Below are 19,753 nucleotides of genomic sequence, written 5' to 3'. Positions count from 1 at the left end.
AAAGGACCCATGGACAAAGCCAAAGTGGGGAAGGATTGAGAGAGGGAGGTGGGGGAGGTGGGGGAGGAGGGCAGGAGAAAGTGGTGGCGTGAAGGTGGAGACAAATGCATTTGAACAAAAAATAAAAATTAAAAAAATAATAAATGAAAATTATTTTTTAGAAAAAGAAAGCTCAGAAATGAACCCACGCCTTTAGGGTCGATTACTACTTGACAGAGGAAGAAAGCACGTACAATGGGATAACGACAGTTTACTCATTAAATGGTGCTGGGAAAATTGGACAAATACCTGCAAAAAAATGAAATAAGGCCATGCTCTTAAACCACACACAAAAATAAATTCAAAATGGATTCAAGACTTAAATGTTAGGCTTGAAACCATAAAAATTCTAGAAGAAAACATAGGCAGTAAAATCTCAGACACTGCTGATAGCAATATTTTTCCTGATATATCTCCTCAGACAGGGGGAAAAAAAGAAAAAATAAACAAATGGGACTACATCAAACTAAAAAGTTTTTGCCAGCAAGGGAAACCATCAACAAAATAAAAAGACAAACTGCTGAATGGAAGAACATCTTCACCCAAACATCTGAAGAGAGGTTAATATCGAAACTGTATACAGAACTTAAATGTGCAAAGGCCTAAACACACTTCTCCAAAGAGGACATACAGTTGGCTAATAGACACATGAAAAGATGTTCAATGGCACTAATTATCAGAGAAATGTAAATTCAAACCACAATGAGATATCACTTCAAATGAGTCTGAATGGTTATCATCAATAAATCAACAAAAAAACAAGTGCTGGTAAGGATGTGAAGAAAGGGGAATCCTTGTGCACCATTGGTGGGAATGCAGATTGGTACAGCCACTGTGGAGAGCGGTATAGAGTTACCTCAAAAATTAAAAATGGAAGTGCTTTGTGATCCAGCAATTTCACTTCTGGGAATTTATCTGAAGACCCCAAAATACTAATTCATTGCAGCATTATTTACAGTCACCAAGATCTGGAAGCTCCTGAAGTATCCATCAGTAGATGAGTGGATAACACAGCTATGGGATATTTACAAAATGGAATACTACTTGGTTGTAAAAAAGAAGAAAATTTTACCCTTTCCAACTGCATGGATAGACAGAGAGAACACTGTGCTAAGTGAAATAAGCCAGACAGAGAAAGACAAATACCATATGATTTCACTCACACGTGGAATCTAATGAACAAACTGAACTAACTCGTAAAATAGAGACAGGCTCATTCATAGAGAACTCTGTTGATGTGGTGTTGGGGGATAGAAGGATCACTCAAAACCTAAAAAAGACTCATGGACATGGACTACAGTGTGATGATTGTGGGGGGCATGGGTGTGGGGAATTGGAGGAGGGTCTAAGTGGGATAAATGGTAATGGAAACAAAAAACACAATTTTTTAAAATAATAAAAATTTAAAAAATATCAAATATCCCATTAAAAGACAGAGAATAAATGCAAAGTAAAATAAAATGGTTCAATTACATTCTGTTTATAAGAGATATTCCTAAAACTAAGAACACAGAAAGGTTAAAAATATTTTCAAAAATGTGGTGATAAACATTTTGTCAGGGGACACTGCCTGTTTTGGCCATAACTTGCCTGGAAAAGACTAGGTTCTCAATACACATTGCTGAATGAATGACTGAATTAATTAATGTTAATATCAAACAAGATAGATATAGAGGCAAAAAAATTCTTAGGCAGGAAGATGATCATTATCTAATGATAAAAAGAATACTTTATCAGAAAGAAATAATAGTCCTTAAATTGTAGACATCTGCAATATATGCAAAAATTATCAGCATTTTAGAAGTAACTGAAAAATTCATAACCAGATGCAGAAACCAACAGGCCTAAAGGACAAAACTTTGGTAAGAATATAGAATATCTGAACAGCATGTTAATAGCACTAACTAATGGACATAAAAAAATTTCTTCACTCAAAAATTAGAGAATACACCTTTTCAAGTAAAATGGAATATTTACAAAATATGATCACTTACAAGGCCATTAAGGAAGTCTCAGGAAATACTATGTACAAAACAAATTCTCTGATCACAGTGCAGTGAAATCAGAAATCAATCATTTTGAAAACTTAAATATATACTTTTAAATAATTCATGGCTCTAAAAAATTATAATTGAATAAAAATATTTATAATATGGTGAAAATGAAACATTACATAAATTTGTAAACTATGACAGATGGTTTTTAGGGGAAATTTATAAATTTAAATGCATGTATTATAGCTCAGTTGGTTAGAGCATCATCCCAATATGCCAAGGTTGCAGGTTCAATCCCCAGTCAGGACACATACAAGAATCAACCAATGAATGAATAAATAAGCAGAACAACAAATCGATGTTTCTCTCTCATCAATAAACTAAAAATGCATATTTTATAGAAAAAAGAATAAAATATTAGTAAGCTAGGTTTTTGTACTCAGGACATTATTTTCAGAAAGAGCAAAGGACTTAATCCAACACAAGTAGAAAGAATAATAAAAATAAGAGTTAAATTAACTAAGTAGTTAACAAAAGACAAGGAAGAGCATCAAAATAAAAAACTAATACTTTGGAAAGACCAAATTGACAAATCTCTGGTAAGATCAACAAAAAGCAAGCACAAATAAATGTTATTAAGAAATAAAAAAGAAACTAAAACTACAGATGCAGTAGAGATTTTTTTGAAATAAGAGAGCTCTGACCAGTGTGGCTCAGTTTGTTGGGCATCAGCCCACAGAGCAAAAGGTTGCCGATTCGATTCTGGTCAGAGTACATACCTGGGTTGTAGGTTCAGTCCCTTTTTGGGGTGTGTACAAGAGGCAACTATTGATATTTTTCTCCATCTCTTTCTCCCCTCCCTTCTCTTCTCTCTAAAAATAAGTGAAATGTTGTTTTTTTTTTAAATAAGAGAATACTAGAAACAATTTTATGGCAATTTGAAGACAGATGCTGTGGATAATGTCCTAAATAAATATAAGCAACCAAAAGTGATTTAATAAGAACTACAAAACACAAATTGTATAATCACTAACAAGTTTTAACAAGCCTTTAAATGTCAGATAATTCATAACTCAAACAAATTGTCCCAGAAAAGAGAATAAGAGGGAAAGTTCCTCAAATGATTCTTCCCAATTTATTTTGAAGAGATTATAAAAACAAAGGAGAAAAAATACAATAAAAGTAAATTAAATGTTGGTCTCATTTATAAACATGCAAAATTCCTGAATTGTAGCAAACCAAATCCAGAAAAGGGGAAAAAATTATGTTTTATACTAGTAATGCAAGGATAATTTAACATTAGAAAATATATTAATATAGTTCACTTAATTAACAGATTAGAGAAGAAAAGTTTTTTAAATATCTCAAAAGATATAGGAAAAACCTTTGGTAAAGTTTAATAATCTAAAAAAATTTATGCATGAAAAGACTATGGCAACAGAGGAAAAGGCAACAGACCGAATGGGAGAAAATATTTGCAACTCATATTTATGATTAGGGATTAATAACCAGAATATATAGAGAATGCCTAAAACTCAACGACAAAAAACAAACAGCACAATTCAAAACTGAGCCAAGGAGCTGAGTAGACATTTTTCCAAAGAAGATATTCAAATGGGCAATAAGCACATGAAAAGATGCTCCACATCATTGATCATTAAGAAAATGCAAATCAAAACTATAATGAACCACCACCTTATACTACTATCAAAAAGTATGAAAATAACAAGCACTGGTGACAATGTGGAAAAAATGGAACACTTGTGCTGGTAGAAATGTAAAATGGTAGAGTCAAAATAGAAAATAGTATGATAGTTCCTCAAAAAATTAAAAGCAGAATTACCATATTATGCAGCAATACCACTTCTAGGTGCACTGAAAAGCAGTGAAAGCAGGGTCTTCATGAGAAGTTTGTGTATGCATGTGTAAGCAGAATTATTCACAACAGCTAAAATGTGGAAGCAACTCAAGTGTTCATCACAGATAAATGGATAAGCAAAATGTAGTATATACACACAATGCAATATTATTCAAGTTCAAAAAGGAGTAAAATTCTGACACACACAACAACATGGATGAACATTGAGAACATTAGGCTAAGTGAAGTAAGCCAGTCACAAAACGATAAATTCTTTATGGTTCCACTCATATAAGGTACTAGGAGTATGCAAAATCATGGAGACAGAAAGTGGAATAGAGGGCTGAGGGGAAGGTGGAATTGAAATGGAGTGCAGAGCAAGAGGTCCCTGAAACAAAGATGTTCCCCTACAGCTCATGGCTGGGAGAAGGCGGGAAGTGGATGACAGGCTTAAGATACTCTGCATATCTATGGCAACTTGTTAACAGCTGTGCTACCACCCCAGAGGAAAAAGTGTATGTGACTTTCAGAATGTATCCTGATTCATGACATAGGCAGGGAGGCAGTTCCCCGTGTCACTGAGTCACACTCGCCCTGACTAGAGATGGCAGCCAAGAGAAGGTAGCAGATACAGGAAACTGGCAAATGTAGCTCATTGTGGAAGGAGCTGCGTAGGAGGTCATGTAGGAAGCTTAGGGTCAGGATTTTAAAAAAGGGTGGGTAATCATGGGTAGAGAAAACCATGATGTAACAGGAAGTTTGCAGGAAAGCTGGTCCCTACAAAATTCCGCATGGGTAGAGCCCTGTGGATAGTGAGGAAAGGGAAGGAGGAAGAGTAGCCACGAGGAAGGAGCTATGAGCCTGGAGAAAATTTCAGCCATGCGGGTGGCAGTGAAGTGGCAGCTAAGTAGTTTGTCCTCAGGGTTCTGCCATATGGCCCAGTATAGTAAGAGAGAAGGCATACTGTTGCTCTGATCGTGCCCACTCCAGCTGACTCCGAAGGCACCAACGACTCTGCCTTGCCAAGACACTGACTTGCTGCCTTGCAGACCTAGACTCCATCTGGACTCTTGGGACTTGGGACATATGGAGAGGCCACTCTCTCAGGACTTGTGCCTTCCCTGACTCCACCATGATCCAGTGCAACACAGCACATGCTTTCAGGACTACTACATGGAGATGGAGGAAAACATACCCCAGATTCTAAGGGAGAGAGCTGCTGCAATAGGATGGTGACTTTGAAGCCCACGAGTGTATTTTCTAGAGGGACTGGAGAACTGTTTGTGCAGCCAGCTTAACATAAGGACTTGGGGAACTATTGGGCTTGTTTTTGCTTTGTAGCCTTATGAGGAGCAAGAGAAGTGCTGGGTCTTGTGGGGAAACAGAGCTCTAAGCAGGAGTGCTCTCAGCCCCCACCTTGAGGTTGGAATCTTGTAAATAAAAACCTGTTTCTTCCAACACTAACTTTTGGGTCATGCATCAAGGCACCACATGCATGGGTCCATTTGTTCAGTTACAGAATGGGGAGTTAGTTCATAAAGTTGGCAGAATATTAGATCAAAATACTAAAATCAAAAGCAGAAACATGGCTAATCAATAAGTGTAAAACCCACTTCCTTCACTTCCTTTCAAAAACCCACATTAAAGGGGGGAGGAGTATAAATCCATAGGAACAGATATAATAGAGTAAGAAAATCCCTCATAACAGATGTCAACAAATTTGGAAAATGGAAAGTGATCAACAGGGCAAAAGCTAACTACTAACTGCCAGTAGTACTGAGGACAAAGAGGTGTGACAGGCCAAAACGAATCAAGCTTCTTTCTACACCAGAATTCTGGGACTGCTTAGGAACTGAGGGTCCTGGTACCTCTGAAGGTAGGGTCATGGGTTTAACAAAAGGATTGTTTGAAAGTCTGTATAAAGAACACTTAGGCCATCCCCCTACTAACTTCTCCATTCCAATAGGGCAAAGGAAGTAACAGAAGAAACTAAATCAAAACAGCTTCCAATTTATGGATGCAAAACAATGGGGAGGAGTTAGTTGAAGAGGTGAAATTAGGACTAAGTGAAAGTCTGCATTTGGAATGCTGAGGATTCCCAGGGTCCTTTCCTCCTTGGCTTCCAGAATGCTGGCAGCCAGGTTTTATCCCCAGAGCAGACAGTTGAGGGATTCCTCTCTGACTAACCATGAAAGGCCCAAGAGAACAACAGCCAACACTCATGCTGATACCTGGCAACATCAGATTGCCATCTGATTAACCCTACAGTGAGGTCCATCAATTAGCACACATAAAGGACTCTCTATCAGTCTCCAAGTTCCTCATTCTCAAATATAGACTGATAGCTACAAATACAACATTTGATGAAAAGTATTAATATGAAAGATAGACCAAAACAACTAGACAGAACACTAAAGAGAAACAGGCAATGCAGAGAGCAGAAGAAAACTAACAAACACTTACTATTAATAGTCTAAGACAAATAAGATAATATATCTAAAAAGCAAGACTATCACTTACAAAAATATTAAAGAATGTGGGAAAGCTGTCAGAAATAAAAATATGAAAGCAAAATATTTTTTCCTTTGAAAGTAGTGGAAGATAAAGTTAAAAACTTCCAAAAAGTTAAATTAAAAAATGGAAAATAGAAAAATAAAAAAATGAAAGAATAAAATGGGTCCAACATTAAAGCAATGAGGGTTGGAGAAAAAGGAACTAGGGAAAAATGGAAAAAATAAATTTACCAAAGAAATACAAGAAAAGTTCCCAGAACTGAAAGACAAATTTCTAGGCTGAAAAACCAACTGAAAACCTACATAATTATTTTAACATGACCCCACCAAAGTATATCATTGCAAAATTTGAGAAGCCAGGGACAAAGAGATCTTATAATATTCAAGAGGGGAGAAAAAAATTCATATACTGGGTTGGCCAAAATGTTTGTTTTCTTTCTATAAGATGGCTCTAGTGGCACTTAGCTGTCTAACTTCATTTGAAATAATTTTGTTAGACTGTACTGTGACAGCTGTCATATCAGCATACATTAAAAAAATTTAACAAAATTTGTGTAGCCATTTTAATATTGAATATGGAAGAAAATATGCAAAATTTTTGGCATATTATGCCTTATTATTTCCAGCAAGGTAAAGGTACAACGAAAATGCAAAAAAAAAAAAAAAAAGGATTTATACAATGTATGGAGAAGGTACTGTTACTGATCAAACATGTCAAAAGTACTTTGCAAAGTGTCATGTTGGCAATTTCTTGCTGAATGATGCTCAACAGTCAGGTAGACCAACTGAAGTTGATAGAGATCAAATTGAGACATTAATTGAGAACAATCAGAATTATACCACGCAGGAGACAGCCAACATACTCAAAATATCTAAATAATAAAGTTATTGGTGAAAAATTACGGGAAAATTAAACAGACTTTTTGGCCAACCCAATAAAAAGGGATCAAGAAGATAAGGAATCAATGCTTTTAAACAGTCTGTGAGGAAATGTTTTCCAAAGACAAAGTTCTCCATGAAATCTAAAGACCATTGAAGACATTTTCAGATATAAAGTCACAAAATATTTATTTTCCTTTCAAGTACCTTTTTCACATAATTACTAGAGGGCATATATGTATATATGCAACCCAAAATGATAAAATAAGCCACTAAAGAAGACATGGTTTGGAGATATGGTGACAAAAATCAGAATTATAGGTAAGAGAATTTTTTTAAAATTTTTAAGAATTTTAAAAAACATTTTTTAAAGTGGAAAAGATAGGTTGCTTAATTAATATGGATGACTTTATCAGAGGGCTGATAAAAATTAATCTTAACCTAAATAGAAAATTAAGTCAATTAAAAATGGAATCAGTGACAAACTCTAGGGGAACAAAAGCTGTATGAGAAAGGAAGACGCTGTACAAGAAATAAATCAATGATAGTGTCTATGTGGCTCAGCTGTGGACAGTATTTTTATAAACATAGGAAGTGCAAAATGTGCTTATATAGGGGTACGGAATGACAAAAAAGAACTATGCCTTCATCTTCTATAAGAGGAAGTCAAGGAAGTCTAAAATTGAAGAAACAAGAATAACAGTATATTATTTATAAGCATAGAGGTGCACGCCGATGAAACAGCTCAAAGAGTTCAAAGCGGTTGCCTTGGGGAGCTAGAAGCCAGATATGATGTCTGGGAGGCCTTATAGAATTATTTGGCTTTTAAAACCCTGTATTTTATATTATTTAATAAAAATTTAAATACTCATTTTAAAAAATCGAGCAGTATTTCCATAACCAGCAACAATTGAGAACAGATTCTGCAAAGAAGGTACAAGTCCTGCCTTTGTGGCTTTCAAATTTTATTTGGATTGATAGCCAGGCAAAGAGATAAATCACAGCACAACATGGTAAGTGCTAAAACTGAGCCATTATTTAGGAAAATGTTTCTGAGGAATCTAATAAACTCAGTTTGGTTATACAACATTGGTTAGTTGGCCATACTAACATCCAGATTAAAATAAGATTCTGAGACCATCATAAATTTAAAGGATAGTATCATCAAGGGAAATGTCTTGGAGGAAAAGTTATTTTCCTCCAAGGACAATGGAGTCTAGGGTCTGCTGAAGGATGAAAAACCCTTTTAGGGAAACATAAAGGAATGTGCCAAAAAAAGGATGAAAATTCAGGGAGATTAGCATCCTTGATACTAGGGAAAAGGGAAGAGAGTTTTGAGAAATAGGGCATGATCTACAGCACCAAAGTGCTGGAAAGTGTAAGCTAATATGAGGATTAAAAATGAGCTTGGATTTGATAATTCTGAAGGAATTTGAGGCTTTCTGAGTAGTTTCAGATTTAGAGGGATGAACACAGTCCTAATGGCCTAAAAATTCAATGGGACTCGAATGGAATGTAGGGAGGAAGGTGGACACAGACCACTCTTCAAGAAGTTAGGCATCAAGAAGTTAAGACATATCAGCAGCTTTGGAAAGTTTCCTTCCTTCTTTCTTTCCTTCCTTCCTTCCTTCCTTCCTTCCTTCCTTCCTTCCTTCCTTCCTTCCATCCTTCCTTCCTCCCTTCCTTTCCTTCCTTCCTTCTTCCCTCCTTCATTCCCTCTTTCTTTCTCTCCCTCCTTTCCTTTCTTTTTTTACAAGCAAACTTTATTTAAAAGGTCACAGAGGTAGAAGAAAGTGAGTCATGGAGGGAGTGAGCCAGCTGGGCTGCATGGGCTTAGGAAACAAGTCACAGAGGCAAAAGAAGGGCCATTGGAGCTTAGGAGAAGGAAAGGCAAAGAGGCACACTTAAGGGAGGAATGCATGGGCAGGGTGGGGGAGTGGTGAGGGTGGGGGAGAGGAGAGAGCCATTCTATTTCATTTTTGACAGATGTGTGTCAAATATCTTCATAGGTTGTGAAGGAGATTTCCACAAAGGAGCAAGTAATAAAAAACCAGAAGAGGGAGGGACTAAATTGGCATGCCAAGATTCCCTGAGGAGAAGAAAGAAATTAGGAAGGGGTGACTGTAGAGGAAGAATGATTCTTCATTTGAGAAAATTAGGGAGGCAGGAAGCAGGTTCCTTTTGAATTGGAGGGGTATGATATTGAGAGCTGTGATCCTTGAGTCAAGGCCTGCCCTTTCAGATACCAACAATTACTCTTTTTGCCTTAAAGAAAAGGATATTTAAATGAGAAGAAAATCAGAAACAAGCAAAGCGAAAGTGATGATTAAGGAGATGGATTTCATATATTTCCCAGTGACAGGGAAACTGGTTGGGAGCTATGGGGATAGCCAGATGATAAGAGGTCAATAAATAGGGTACGGTGGCAGCAAGGAGACAGGCTGGACAAGGGCGGCAAGTTCAGTGGTCACTATACAGCCCATAAACAAACAGCAGAGAAAAAGGGCAAATCAAAGGACTGGAAAAACTGACAGGATTTGGAAATGAAACATCCGTGGTAAAATAACGCTTTCTTTTGCCTCACTCCCTACTAGATAAAAACTCGCATATTTGCCCTGGCCAGTTGATTGGAGCATTGTTCCCTACACCAAAAGGTTGTAGGTTCAATCCCTGGTCAGGGGTATATGAGAGGCAACCAATTGATGTTGCTTTCTCTCTCCCCTCCCCCTTCTTTCTCTCTCTCTAAAATCAATAAACATATCCTTGGGTGAGGATAGAAAAATTCCCTCCTGTCCTACGTTGACTTCGTAAGATTCCATGACAATGAGCACTGACAAAAATGCTGTGCAGTATAAATAATAACAGCTTTATCATTCCCCCATCTCCACTGGCGCAGAGAAAAGTAGCAGACGGTCCTCAGGAAGAACAAATGTTAGTGCTGCCCAGTCCAGAATGCAACCTGGCCACATTGCTCTGGGCCTCTGGAGGCAAAGGAGAAACACTGTACAATCTCAAGTTTCTTTACAAACAAAGAAAGAAAAACTCACGTTAACTATTTAAAGAGAGGCAGGAGTGAAGCCAGCTACTGAAACGCAGGTGGCAGGTTCTCTTCCCAGCACATTTTTCCTAATGCTTCACTTCATATACCTTATCTGCATGTCTTTTTATTGAAAGAAGCCACACGTCATTCAGTAGGTCATCCCTTATTCTCTCTTTTCTCTTATTATACTCTTACTCTCTTTACAGCCTTATTAATACCGGTTCATTTGCTGTTGATACTTGGATTGCAAGGGGAGTTAGTTGCTCTTGTGGGTGTGGGTTTGTTTCCTTGACTTTGTGGCTTTGTTCTGGCGGCACCTGTACAAAAACACACAAGATGTGGTGGGCAGAGTGACCCTCAGTCAACCAGCTGGAGGGAACCGCCCACCAAATAAAGACTCAACAACAATCAAAACCTAATTACATCCAGAGAGCCACCATAAATGGCATAAAGGGAATCCCAAGAGCACCAAGTTCAGGAGATCAAGGAGACTTCACCACTGAATCTCGCAGGTCTCCTACCATAGAAGTTCACACCACAAAGGAAGGGAGTCAACCAGATTACTTTAACAAGCAGAAGCAAACAAGAAGAGACTCACAAACAATGGGAAGACAAAGAAACAACCCCACATCGAAAGTAAAGGAGGAATCTTCAGAAAGAGTGCTAAATGAAACAGAGGCAAGTAAACTATCATATACAGAGTTCAAAACAAAGTGATAAGGAAGCTCGACGAGCACAATGAGAATTACCAAAAATGACAAGGAAACTACGAGGAACTTCCTGCAAACTATATCAGCATGAGGAAGACATAGAAACAACAAGAGCCAAGAGGAAATAAATACAACTTCTGAATTAAAGAACACAGTAGAAGGAATCAAAAGCAGGCTTGATGAAGCAGAGAACAGAATCATTGAGCTGGAGAATAAGGTAGAAAAAAGCTCCTAGAAAGAGCATGAAAATAGAGAATCAAGATGGAGGAGGAGTGAGTACAAGTCACACTGACCTCCCCTCAGAACCAACCTGAAATTACAACTAAATTCTGGAGAAATCACCTGGAACAAACAACTGAGCAATAGTGAGAGAGGAGCCTTGTAACCTCGGAAACAGAAGAATCAGCTTTAGCGCAACTGTCTGTTAAGGAGTCTGGTACAGAATTGAGAAGGCAGGTGGGGCGCCCACAGGCAGCAGCACAAGAAGGATGTTTAAAGAATCAGTTCAATCCCCCTGAGAGGAGTGGGGTCTAAACGAAAAGAGGGGATCTCTAGCCTACAACACCAGAGCCCAAAAAGTACACAGAGAAGAGCCAGCTGCAAAAAGCGGCAGGGTTGCTCTCTGCCAGAGACAGGCGGCTAGAGATGCAAAGAACTTTTTAAAGGGCCAACACATTAATATTTATTTGTAGGCACTCACCGTGTTCTCCGTCAAAGGTGGGCAGAGTGGGCTAGAGACCCCTGAGGAGAGATTGGAGATGGAGGCTTTGTGGGGGTAACTGAGAGAGTAACCAGCAGAATCTCGGTGCTGATTCAACCCCCACGCGGCAGCTGCAATCTTGCTCAGGCAGAGACGAATCCCGCTGAGTGGGAGTAGTGTCAGAGGACGGCAGGGCCCCATCCCCAGGTGGGATTCCAGGTGGGTTTGTTCTGTTTTTTTATTTTAGGGAAAAAATTCTACAAACCTTTAATCAATAAATGGGTAAAGAATACCAGAAAGTCATGTAAAGCTTTTCTAAAAATATAATAGAAATAGGCAAGAAATAAACAAAAACAGGTTTAGTTTCAACAAATAGTAAAGGAACAATTAAAATCACATCATTGTCACAATCGGATAAATGAGTATTAAAGATAATGGTAATATCAAGTATTGGCAACTCTGAAAGGAACTGGGTATTCATACAAACTTTTTTCTGCATCTTAAAGCAGTCCCTTTAGCATATTTTGCAGTGCTGGTTTGGTGGAGGTGTATTCCTTTAGCCTTCTTTTGTCTGGGAAACTCCTTATTTTGCCTTCCATTTTAGTTGAGAGCCTTGCTGGGTAGAGCAGTCTTGGTTGCAGGCCTTTGCTTTTCATGACTTGGAAAATTTCTTGCCATTCCCTTCTGGCTTGCAGTGTTTCCGTTGAGAAGTCAGATGCTAGCCATGTTGGGGCTCCCTCATATGTTTCCACCTCTTTCTCCCTTGCTGCCTTTAGGATTCTCTGTTTGTCTTTGATATTTGCCATTTTAATGATGATGTGTCTTGGAGTGGGCCTCATTGGGTTCCTCTTGAATGGGACCCTCTGTGCTTCCTGAACTTGGGTGACTTTTTCTGTCCTCCAATGAGGGAAGTTTTCCATCATGACTTTTTCAAACAGGTTCTCTATCCCTTCCTCATCCTCTCCTCCTTCTGGTATCCCTATTATACGGATATTTATTACATTTCAGGTTGTTCTGCATTTCCCTAAACGCCTCTTCATTCTTTTTTTTTTTTTTCATTTTCTTGCTCTTTCTGGGATCTTTTTTCCTTGTCCTCCAGCTTGCTGATTCGATCCTCGACTTTCATCTAGCCTGCTTTGGATTCCGTCTACTGTGTTCTTCAATTCAGAAATTGTATTCTTCATTTCCTCTTGTCTCTTATTGATAGTTCCTATGTCCTTTTTCGTGTTGATATAGTTTGCAGTAAGTTCCTTGTAGTTTCCCTGTAGTTTTTGGTAATTCTCTCTGAGCTCACTGAGCTCATTGAGCTTCCTTAGAACCGTTGTTTGCAACTCAGTATCTGATAGTTTACTTGCCTCTATTTCATTTCGTTGTCTTTGTGGGGATTCCTCCTTTCCCTTTGAGTGGGGTGTGTTTCTTTGTCCTCCCATTATTTGTGAGACTCTTCTCTTTTGCTTCTGCTTCCTAAGTTGATCTGTATTGATTTCCTGACTTTGTGGTGTGAACTTCTCTGGTTGGAGACTGCTGTTTTAACTTTCTGGATCTGCTTCTGATGATGTCAGATGTAGTCCCTGTCTGACCTTAGGCAGTCTGTTCCAGACTTCCAGTAATCTACTGTCTGTGGCTGCCCCCTCAGTTGTTAATCTATTCAGTCTGCACTCAGCAGGGTGCCTTAGACAGCTCAGGGCAGGGCAGCGTCCCTCCTGGGGGTGGGGATATTGGGTCCTTTCACGCTGCTGCCCTATGGGGAAGGAGTCAGGCTACTCTCTCGGTTCACTTCCCAAAGCCTGCGTCCCCAGTCCTTCCTCAAGTGTCTTCAGACCCCTCTGCGGCCCCTTTAGCCAGAGATCTACTGTCTGTGGCTGCCACTCTGCACTCAGCAGGCGGCTTACACAGCCAGGGTGGAGTGGAATCCAACCTGGGGGCGGGGCTATGGGGTCCTTTGACGCTGGTGCTGCTCAGTGGGAGTGGCCTCTTTCTGAGAAAAATGGCTGCTGCCAAATGGGGGATGAGTCAGCCCCCAGATCCGGCCACCCTATGTCTCAGTTCCCCCCATAAAGCCTCCATCCCCAGTCTCTCCTCAGGGGTCTCTAGCCCACTCTGCGCCTGCCTCTGCCGGAGACCTGGGTAAGTGGCTGCAAATAAAAATTCTGCGTTGGCCCTATAGAAGGCTCCTTGCGTCTCCAGGCGCCTATCTCTGGCAGAGAGCAACTCTGCTGCTTTTTTGCAGCTGGCTGTTTTCTGTGTACTTTTTGGTCTCTGGTGCTGTAGGCTAGAGATCCCTGCTTTTGGTTTAGATTCCACTCGTCTCAGGGGGATCGAACTGACTGTTTCAATATCCTGGTGCTGCCGCCCGTGGGCGCCCCACCCGTCTTCTTGAGTCTCTCCCACAACCTTTACTGGTTAAATTGCGCTAAAGACGATTCTTCTCTCTCCGAAGTTACAAGACTCCTCTCTTGCTATTGTTGGAGCCGTGGACAGACAGTGGATTCAACTCTCACACATCCCAACAGGTGAGAAGTGCGGTAGAGGCTCGAGAGGGTGGGCTGGGTGCCCACGGGCACCAACACCAGAGGGACATTGAAACGGCCAGTTGGATCCCCCTGAGAAGAACAGGGTCTGAACCATAAACAGGGACCCCTAGACTACAGCAGCTAAAACCAGGAAAACACACAGACAAAACGCAACCCCGAAAAGCTTAGGGGCACTCTCTGCCAGAGACAGGCGGCTGGGGATGCAAAGAGACATATAAAGGGCCAACGCAAAAATTTGCAGTGGCAGGCACCTTTCTTGATCCTTGATCTCTGGGTAGAGGTGGCAGCAGAGTGGGCTGGTGCCTGGGAAAAGATTGGTGAGGAAAACTTTGTGAAGAGACCTGAGACGGTGGCCGTCGGAGCCCCGGTGATAACTCACCTCCCCCTCTGCAGCTACCATCTCGCTCAGGCATAAGGGAATCAATTAACCTGCCTTCTGCACGCTCTGTGCGTGTGTGAGCTGGGGGGCTAAGTGCAGAGAAGCTGGAAGAAATAGAGGATCTCTGGCCAAAGGGGTCACACAGCTGCATAGAGAGCCTTGAGGAGAGACTGGAGACGGAGGCATTGGGGAAAGAACAGGAGGAGGAACTGGGGAGTCCCAACTCCTTCCCCATTTTATACAGGTAGGGCGCGCCCCTAAAGAGGCAGAAGTGGGGGCGCAGGAGCCAGACGGCCTGTGAATACAATGTGGTTCGCAGAAATAGTGGATCCCTGGCCAAAGGGGTCACAGAACTACCCAGAGACCCCTGAGGAGAGACTGGAGACAGAGACATTGAGGAAAGAACAGGAGGAACGGGGAGTCCCAATTCCCTCCCCATTCCGTAGTCTCCATTTTGCACAGGCAGGGTGCGCCCCGAAAGAGCCAAAGGCTGAAAGGCACTATAGACAGCGCAAAACCACCTGGTGCAGGCGTACACACACAGTCACCGAGTGGCTGGCAAGGGTTGGCGAGCGTGTGTGTGGACCCATGACCGCTCGGGCTGGTGAGGGCTCCCACAGGTTAGCTAGCGCCCATGGGGTCTGCGAGGGAGTGCATAGATCGGTGAGGGCAGGCGAAAACCGGTGCCCGCGTTGGCCCGCGAGTGCAGAGTGGTCCACAGAAATAGTGGATCCTGGGGACGAAGGGATCACAGACCTGTCCAGAGACCCTGGAGAAGAGACTGGAGACAGAATTACCCGGAGAGTCCTGGAGCTGACTTCCTCCCATTTCCGTAGTCTCCATTTTGCGCGGGCAGGCAACGCCCCCAAAGAGCCAAAAGCTGGGAAAGCACACAATAGAGGATCCTAAACTGACCAGTCCCGGGACACCCACAGAACACGGGTGCCAGACAAGTACTCGAGGTCGGGTGAATAAGCATCCCTGGGCTGGAGCAAGCGCGCGTGCACCCAGGCTGGCAGGGGATCCTGAGGGCCACGGAGTGCGCTCAAGGAGCTGGTGTGAGAGTGCAGAGCAATCCACAGAAATAGTGGATCCCTGGCTGAAGGGGTCACAGAGCTGCCCAAAGCAGGTGTCAGACATAGACAATAGACTTCTGGAAGGCTCAACCAAATGACCCAAGGTCATATAGGGTCAACAACTGACATCATCAGAGGTAAGCCCAGAAAGAAAAGAATGAATGAATAAATAAATAAATAAATAAATAAATAAAAAGAACCACCTACTACCAGAGAAGTTTAATCCACAAAGTCAGGAAATCTAGACGGATCAATTGAAGCAGAAGCAAAAATTAAATAAATAAATAACTTATTTAATAGACGTTCACAAAAATGGGAAGAAAAAGAAGTTCCCACCAAATGAGTGGAAAAGGGGACTCCCCACACAGAGAGCTAAATGAAATAGAGGCAAGGGAACTATCAGATATTGAATTCAAAACAATGGCTCTAAGGAAGCTCAATGAGCTCAGCCAGCTCAAAGAGAACTATGAGAAACTGCAGAGAAACTATCAGGATCTTACAGCAAACTATATCTGCCTGGAAAAGGACATAGAAACTATCAAGAAGACACAAGAGGATATGAAGAATACCATTTCTGAATTGAGGAACACAGTACAAGGAATCAAAAGCAGGCTGGATGAAGCGGAGGACTGAATCAGCGAGATGGAGGATAAGGTAGACAAAAGCTCCCAGAAAGAATAAGAAACGGAAAAAAAGACTCAAAAAGAATGAAGAGGCATTGAGGGAAATGAAGGACAACCTGAAACGCAATAATATCTGCACACTAGGGATACCAGAAGGAGAAGAAGAGGAGCAAGGGATAGAGAACATCCTCAAAAAAGTAATGATGGAAAATTTCCCCAATGTGAGGAGAGATCCAGGAGGCACAGAGGGCCCACTCAAGAGGGACCGAGGGAGGTCCAATCCAAGACACATCATCATTAAAATGGCAAATACCAAAGACAAAGAGAGAATCCTCAAGGCAGCAAGGAAGGAGAAAGTAACATACAGGGGGAACCCGATCGTGCTAGGAGCTGACTTCTCAACAAAACCACTACAAGCCAGAAGGGAATGGCAACAAATATTCCAAGTCATAAAAAGCAAGGGCCTACAACCAAGGCTGCTCTACCCAGCAAGGCTGTCAATTAAAATAGAAGGGGAAATAAGGAGTTTCCCAGACAAAAGAAGGCTAAAAGAATACATCTCTACCAAACCAGCACTACAAGAGATGCTAAAGGGACTGGTTTAAGAAGATGAAGGAAAAGATGAGAAAGAGAAAAACACAGGTACAAAGAGAAAAAATGAATAGGTTTCTACGAGTAAGAACTCTCAATGTAAATGGACTAAATGCCCCAATCAAAAGACACAGGACAGCTGAATGGATAAGAAAACATGACCCACACATATGCTGCCTACAAGAGACCCACCTCAGAGCAAAAGACCTACACAGATTGAAAGTAAAGGGATGGAAAAAAATATTCCAAGCAAATCGGCAAGAGAAAAGGGCCAGGGTTGCCATTCTTGTATCAGACAAAGTAGATTTCAAAACAAAGGCCATAAAAAGAGACCCAGAGGGGCACTTTAAGGAAGAATCTATCAAGAAGACAAAAACATTGTAAACTTATATGCTCCCTATTTAGGAGCCCCCAAGTATATAAGGAAAATCTTGGACAGCTTTAAAAAAGATATAGAGAACAACACATTGATAGTAGGGGATTTCAACACCCCACTGTCAAAAATGGACAGATCTTCCAAACAAAACATTAATAAAGATATTGTGGAGCTGAATGAGGCACTGAATCAAAGAGACTTCACTGACATATATAGAACCTTACATCCCAAAGAAGAAAAATACACATTCTTTTCAAATGCTCATGGAAGTTTTTCAAAGATAAACACATGATAGGACACAAAGCAAACCTCAGCAAATTCAGGAAAATTGAAATCATACCAAACTTTTTCTCGGACCACAAGGGCTTGAAACTGGAAAGCAACCTCAAAGAGAAACTTCAAAAACGTGCAAATTCATGGAGACTGAACAGTAGACTATTAAACAATGAATGGGTCAATAATGAGATAAGAGAAGAAATCAAAAAATTTCTGGAAACAAATGAAAATGAACAGACAACAGTCCAAAACCTATGGGACACAACAAAACCAGTCCTGAGAGGGAAGTTCATAACTATACAGGCCTACCTAAAAAAGGTAGAAACATTTCAAATAAAAGACCTAACACTACAACTTCAAGAACTGGAGAAACAACAAATAAATCCCAGAGCAAGTAGAAGGAAGTAAATAGTCAAGATCAGAGCAGAACTGAATAACATAGAGACGAAAAGAACAATTCAAAGGATCAACCAATCCAGAAGCTGGTTCTTTGAAAAGATAAATAAAATCGACAAGCCTTTAAGCAGACTCATCAAGAAAAAAAGGGAGAGGACCCAAATTAATAATATCAGAAATGAAAGAGAAATAACAACTGATACCACAGAAATACAAAGAATCATCAGAAACTACTATGAACAATTATATGCCAAGAAATTTGAAAACCTCAATGAAATGGACAAATTTCTAGAAAAGTATAATCTTCCAACACTGAAGGAGGAAGAAACAGAAAGCTTGAACAGATTGATAATAGCTGGGGAAATGGAAGCAGTAATCAAGAAACTCCCGACAGACAAAATCCCAGGGTCAGATGGTTTCACAGGAGAATTTTACAAAACATTTCAGGAAGAGCTAACCCCTGTCCTTCTCAGACTATTCCAAAAAATCTAAGAGGAGGGAAAACTCCCAGACTCTTTTTATGAGGCCAGCGTCACCCTAATCCCAAAACAGATAAAGACCCTACAAAGAAAGAAAACTACAGGCCAATTTCACTGATGAACATAGATGCTAAAAGCTTCGACAAAATATTGGCAAACTGCATCCAGCAATACATTAAAAAGATTATCCACCATGATCAAGTGGGATTCATCCCAGGGATGCAGGGATGGTTCTATATATGCAAGTCAATGAATGTAATACATCACATAAATAAAGGAAAAACAAAAACCACATGATCATCTCAATAGATGCAGAAAAAGCATTTGACAAGGTACAGCACCCATTTATGATCAAAACACTCAGCAAAATGGGAATAAATGGGGCATTCCTCAACGTAATAAAGGCCATATATGAAAAACCTACAGCCAACATCATACTCAACGGGCAAAAACTAAAAGCTTTCCCACTAAGATCGGGAACACGACAAGGATGTCCGCTTTTACCGCTTCTATTCAACATTGTATTGGAAGTCCTGGCCCCAGCGGTCAGACAAGAAAAAGAAATAAATGGCATTCAAATAGGAAATGAGGAAGTAAAATTATCATTTTTTGCAGATGACATGATATTGTACATAGAGAACCCTGTAGACTCGACCAAAAAACTATTCAACCTAATAAGTGAATTTGGCAAAACAGCAGGATACAAAGTCTATATTCAGAAACCGAAGGCATTTTTGTACACCAGCAATGAAACAGAAGAAGAAATCAGAAAAAAAAAAACCCACGATTCGATATAGCAAGAAGAAAAATAAAGTACCTAGGGAGAAACCTAACCAAGGAGGTAGAAGACTTCTACGCAGAAAACTATACAACACTGAAGAAAGAAATTAAGGAAGACACAAATGAATGGAAGCATATACCGTGTTCATGGATTTGAATAGTTAACATCATCAAAATGTTCATACTGCTCAAAACAATTTATACATTCGATGCAACCCTTATTAAAATACCAATGATAGATATTGCACAGATATACAACAAACATTTAAAAAATTTATATGGAACCATAAAAAAAAAAACACCAAATAGCCACAGCAATTTTGAGAAAGAAAAAGTAGGAGGGGTCACAATACCTGACATTAAACTATACTACAAGGCCACTGTAATCGAAACAGTCTGCTACTGACATAAAAACAGACACATAGATCAATGGAACAGAATAGAGAGCCCAGAAATAAACCCCATGCCTCTATGGCCAATTAATATTCAACAAAGAGGGCAGTAGCATAA

At 40.3% G+C, this 19,753-nt stretch overlaps 1 protein-coding gene across 7 annotated transcripts in view; it reads right to left on the bottom strand.

Annotated features, from left to right (window-relative positions):
• Nucleotides 1-19,753, bottom strand: part of CLYBL (citramalyl-CoA lyase) — a 339,893-nt gene that overhangs the window by 222,115 nt on the left and 98,025 nt on the right. For 5 of the 7 annotated variants that reach the window (XM_054574338.1, XM_054574334.1, XM_054574336.1 and 2 more), the window contains one exon: nt 2,813-2,905. The exons of the other annotated variants lie outside the window; for them this stretch is intronic. In XM_054574338.1, coding sequence (XP_054430313.1) covers nt 2,813-2,905 — 93 coding nt within the window. The remainder of the gene's footprint in view (nt 1-2,812; nt 2,906-19,753) is intronic. 7 annotated transcript variants of the gene reach the window in all.

This window comes from Pteronotus mesoamericanus, unplaced genomic scaffold (genome assembly GCF_021234165.1).
Source record: "Pteronotus mesoamericanus isolate MK-2021 breed Mesoamerican mustached bat unplaced genomic scaffold, CSHL_Meso_final contig_26, whole genome shotgun sequence".
NCBI classification, from domain to species: domain Eukaryota; kingdom Metazoa; phylum Chordata; class Mammalia; order Chiroptera; family Mormoopidae; genus Pteronotus; species Pteronotus mesoamericanus.
This window is presented reverse-complemented; position numbering and strand designations above follow the sequence as displayed.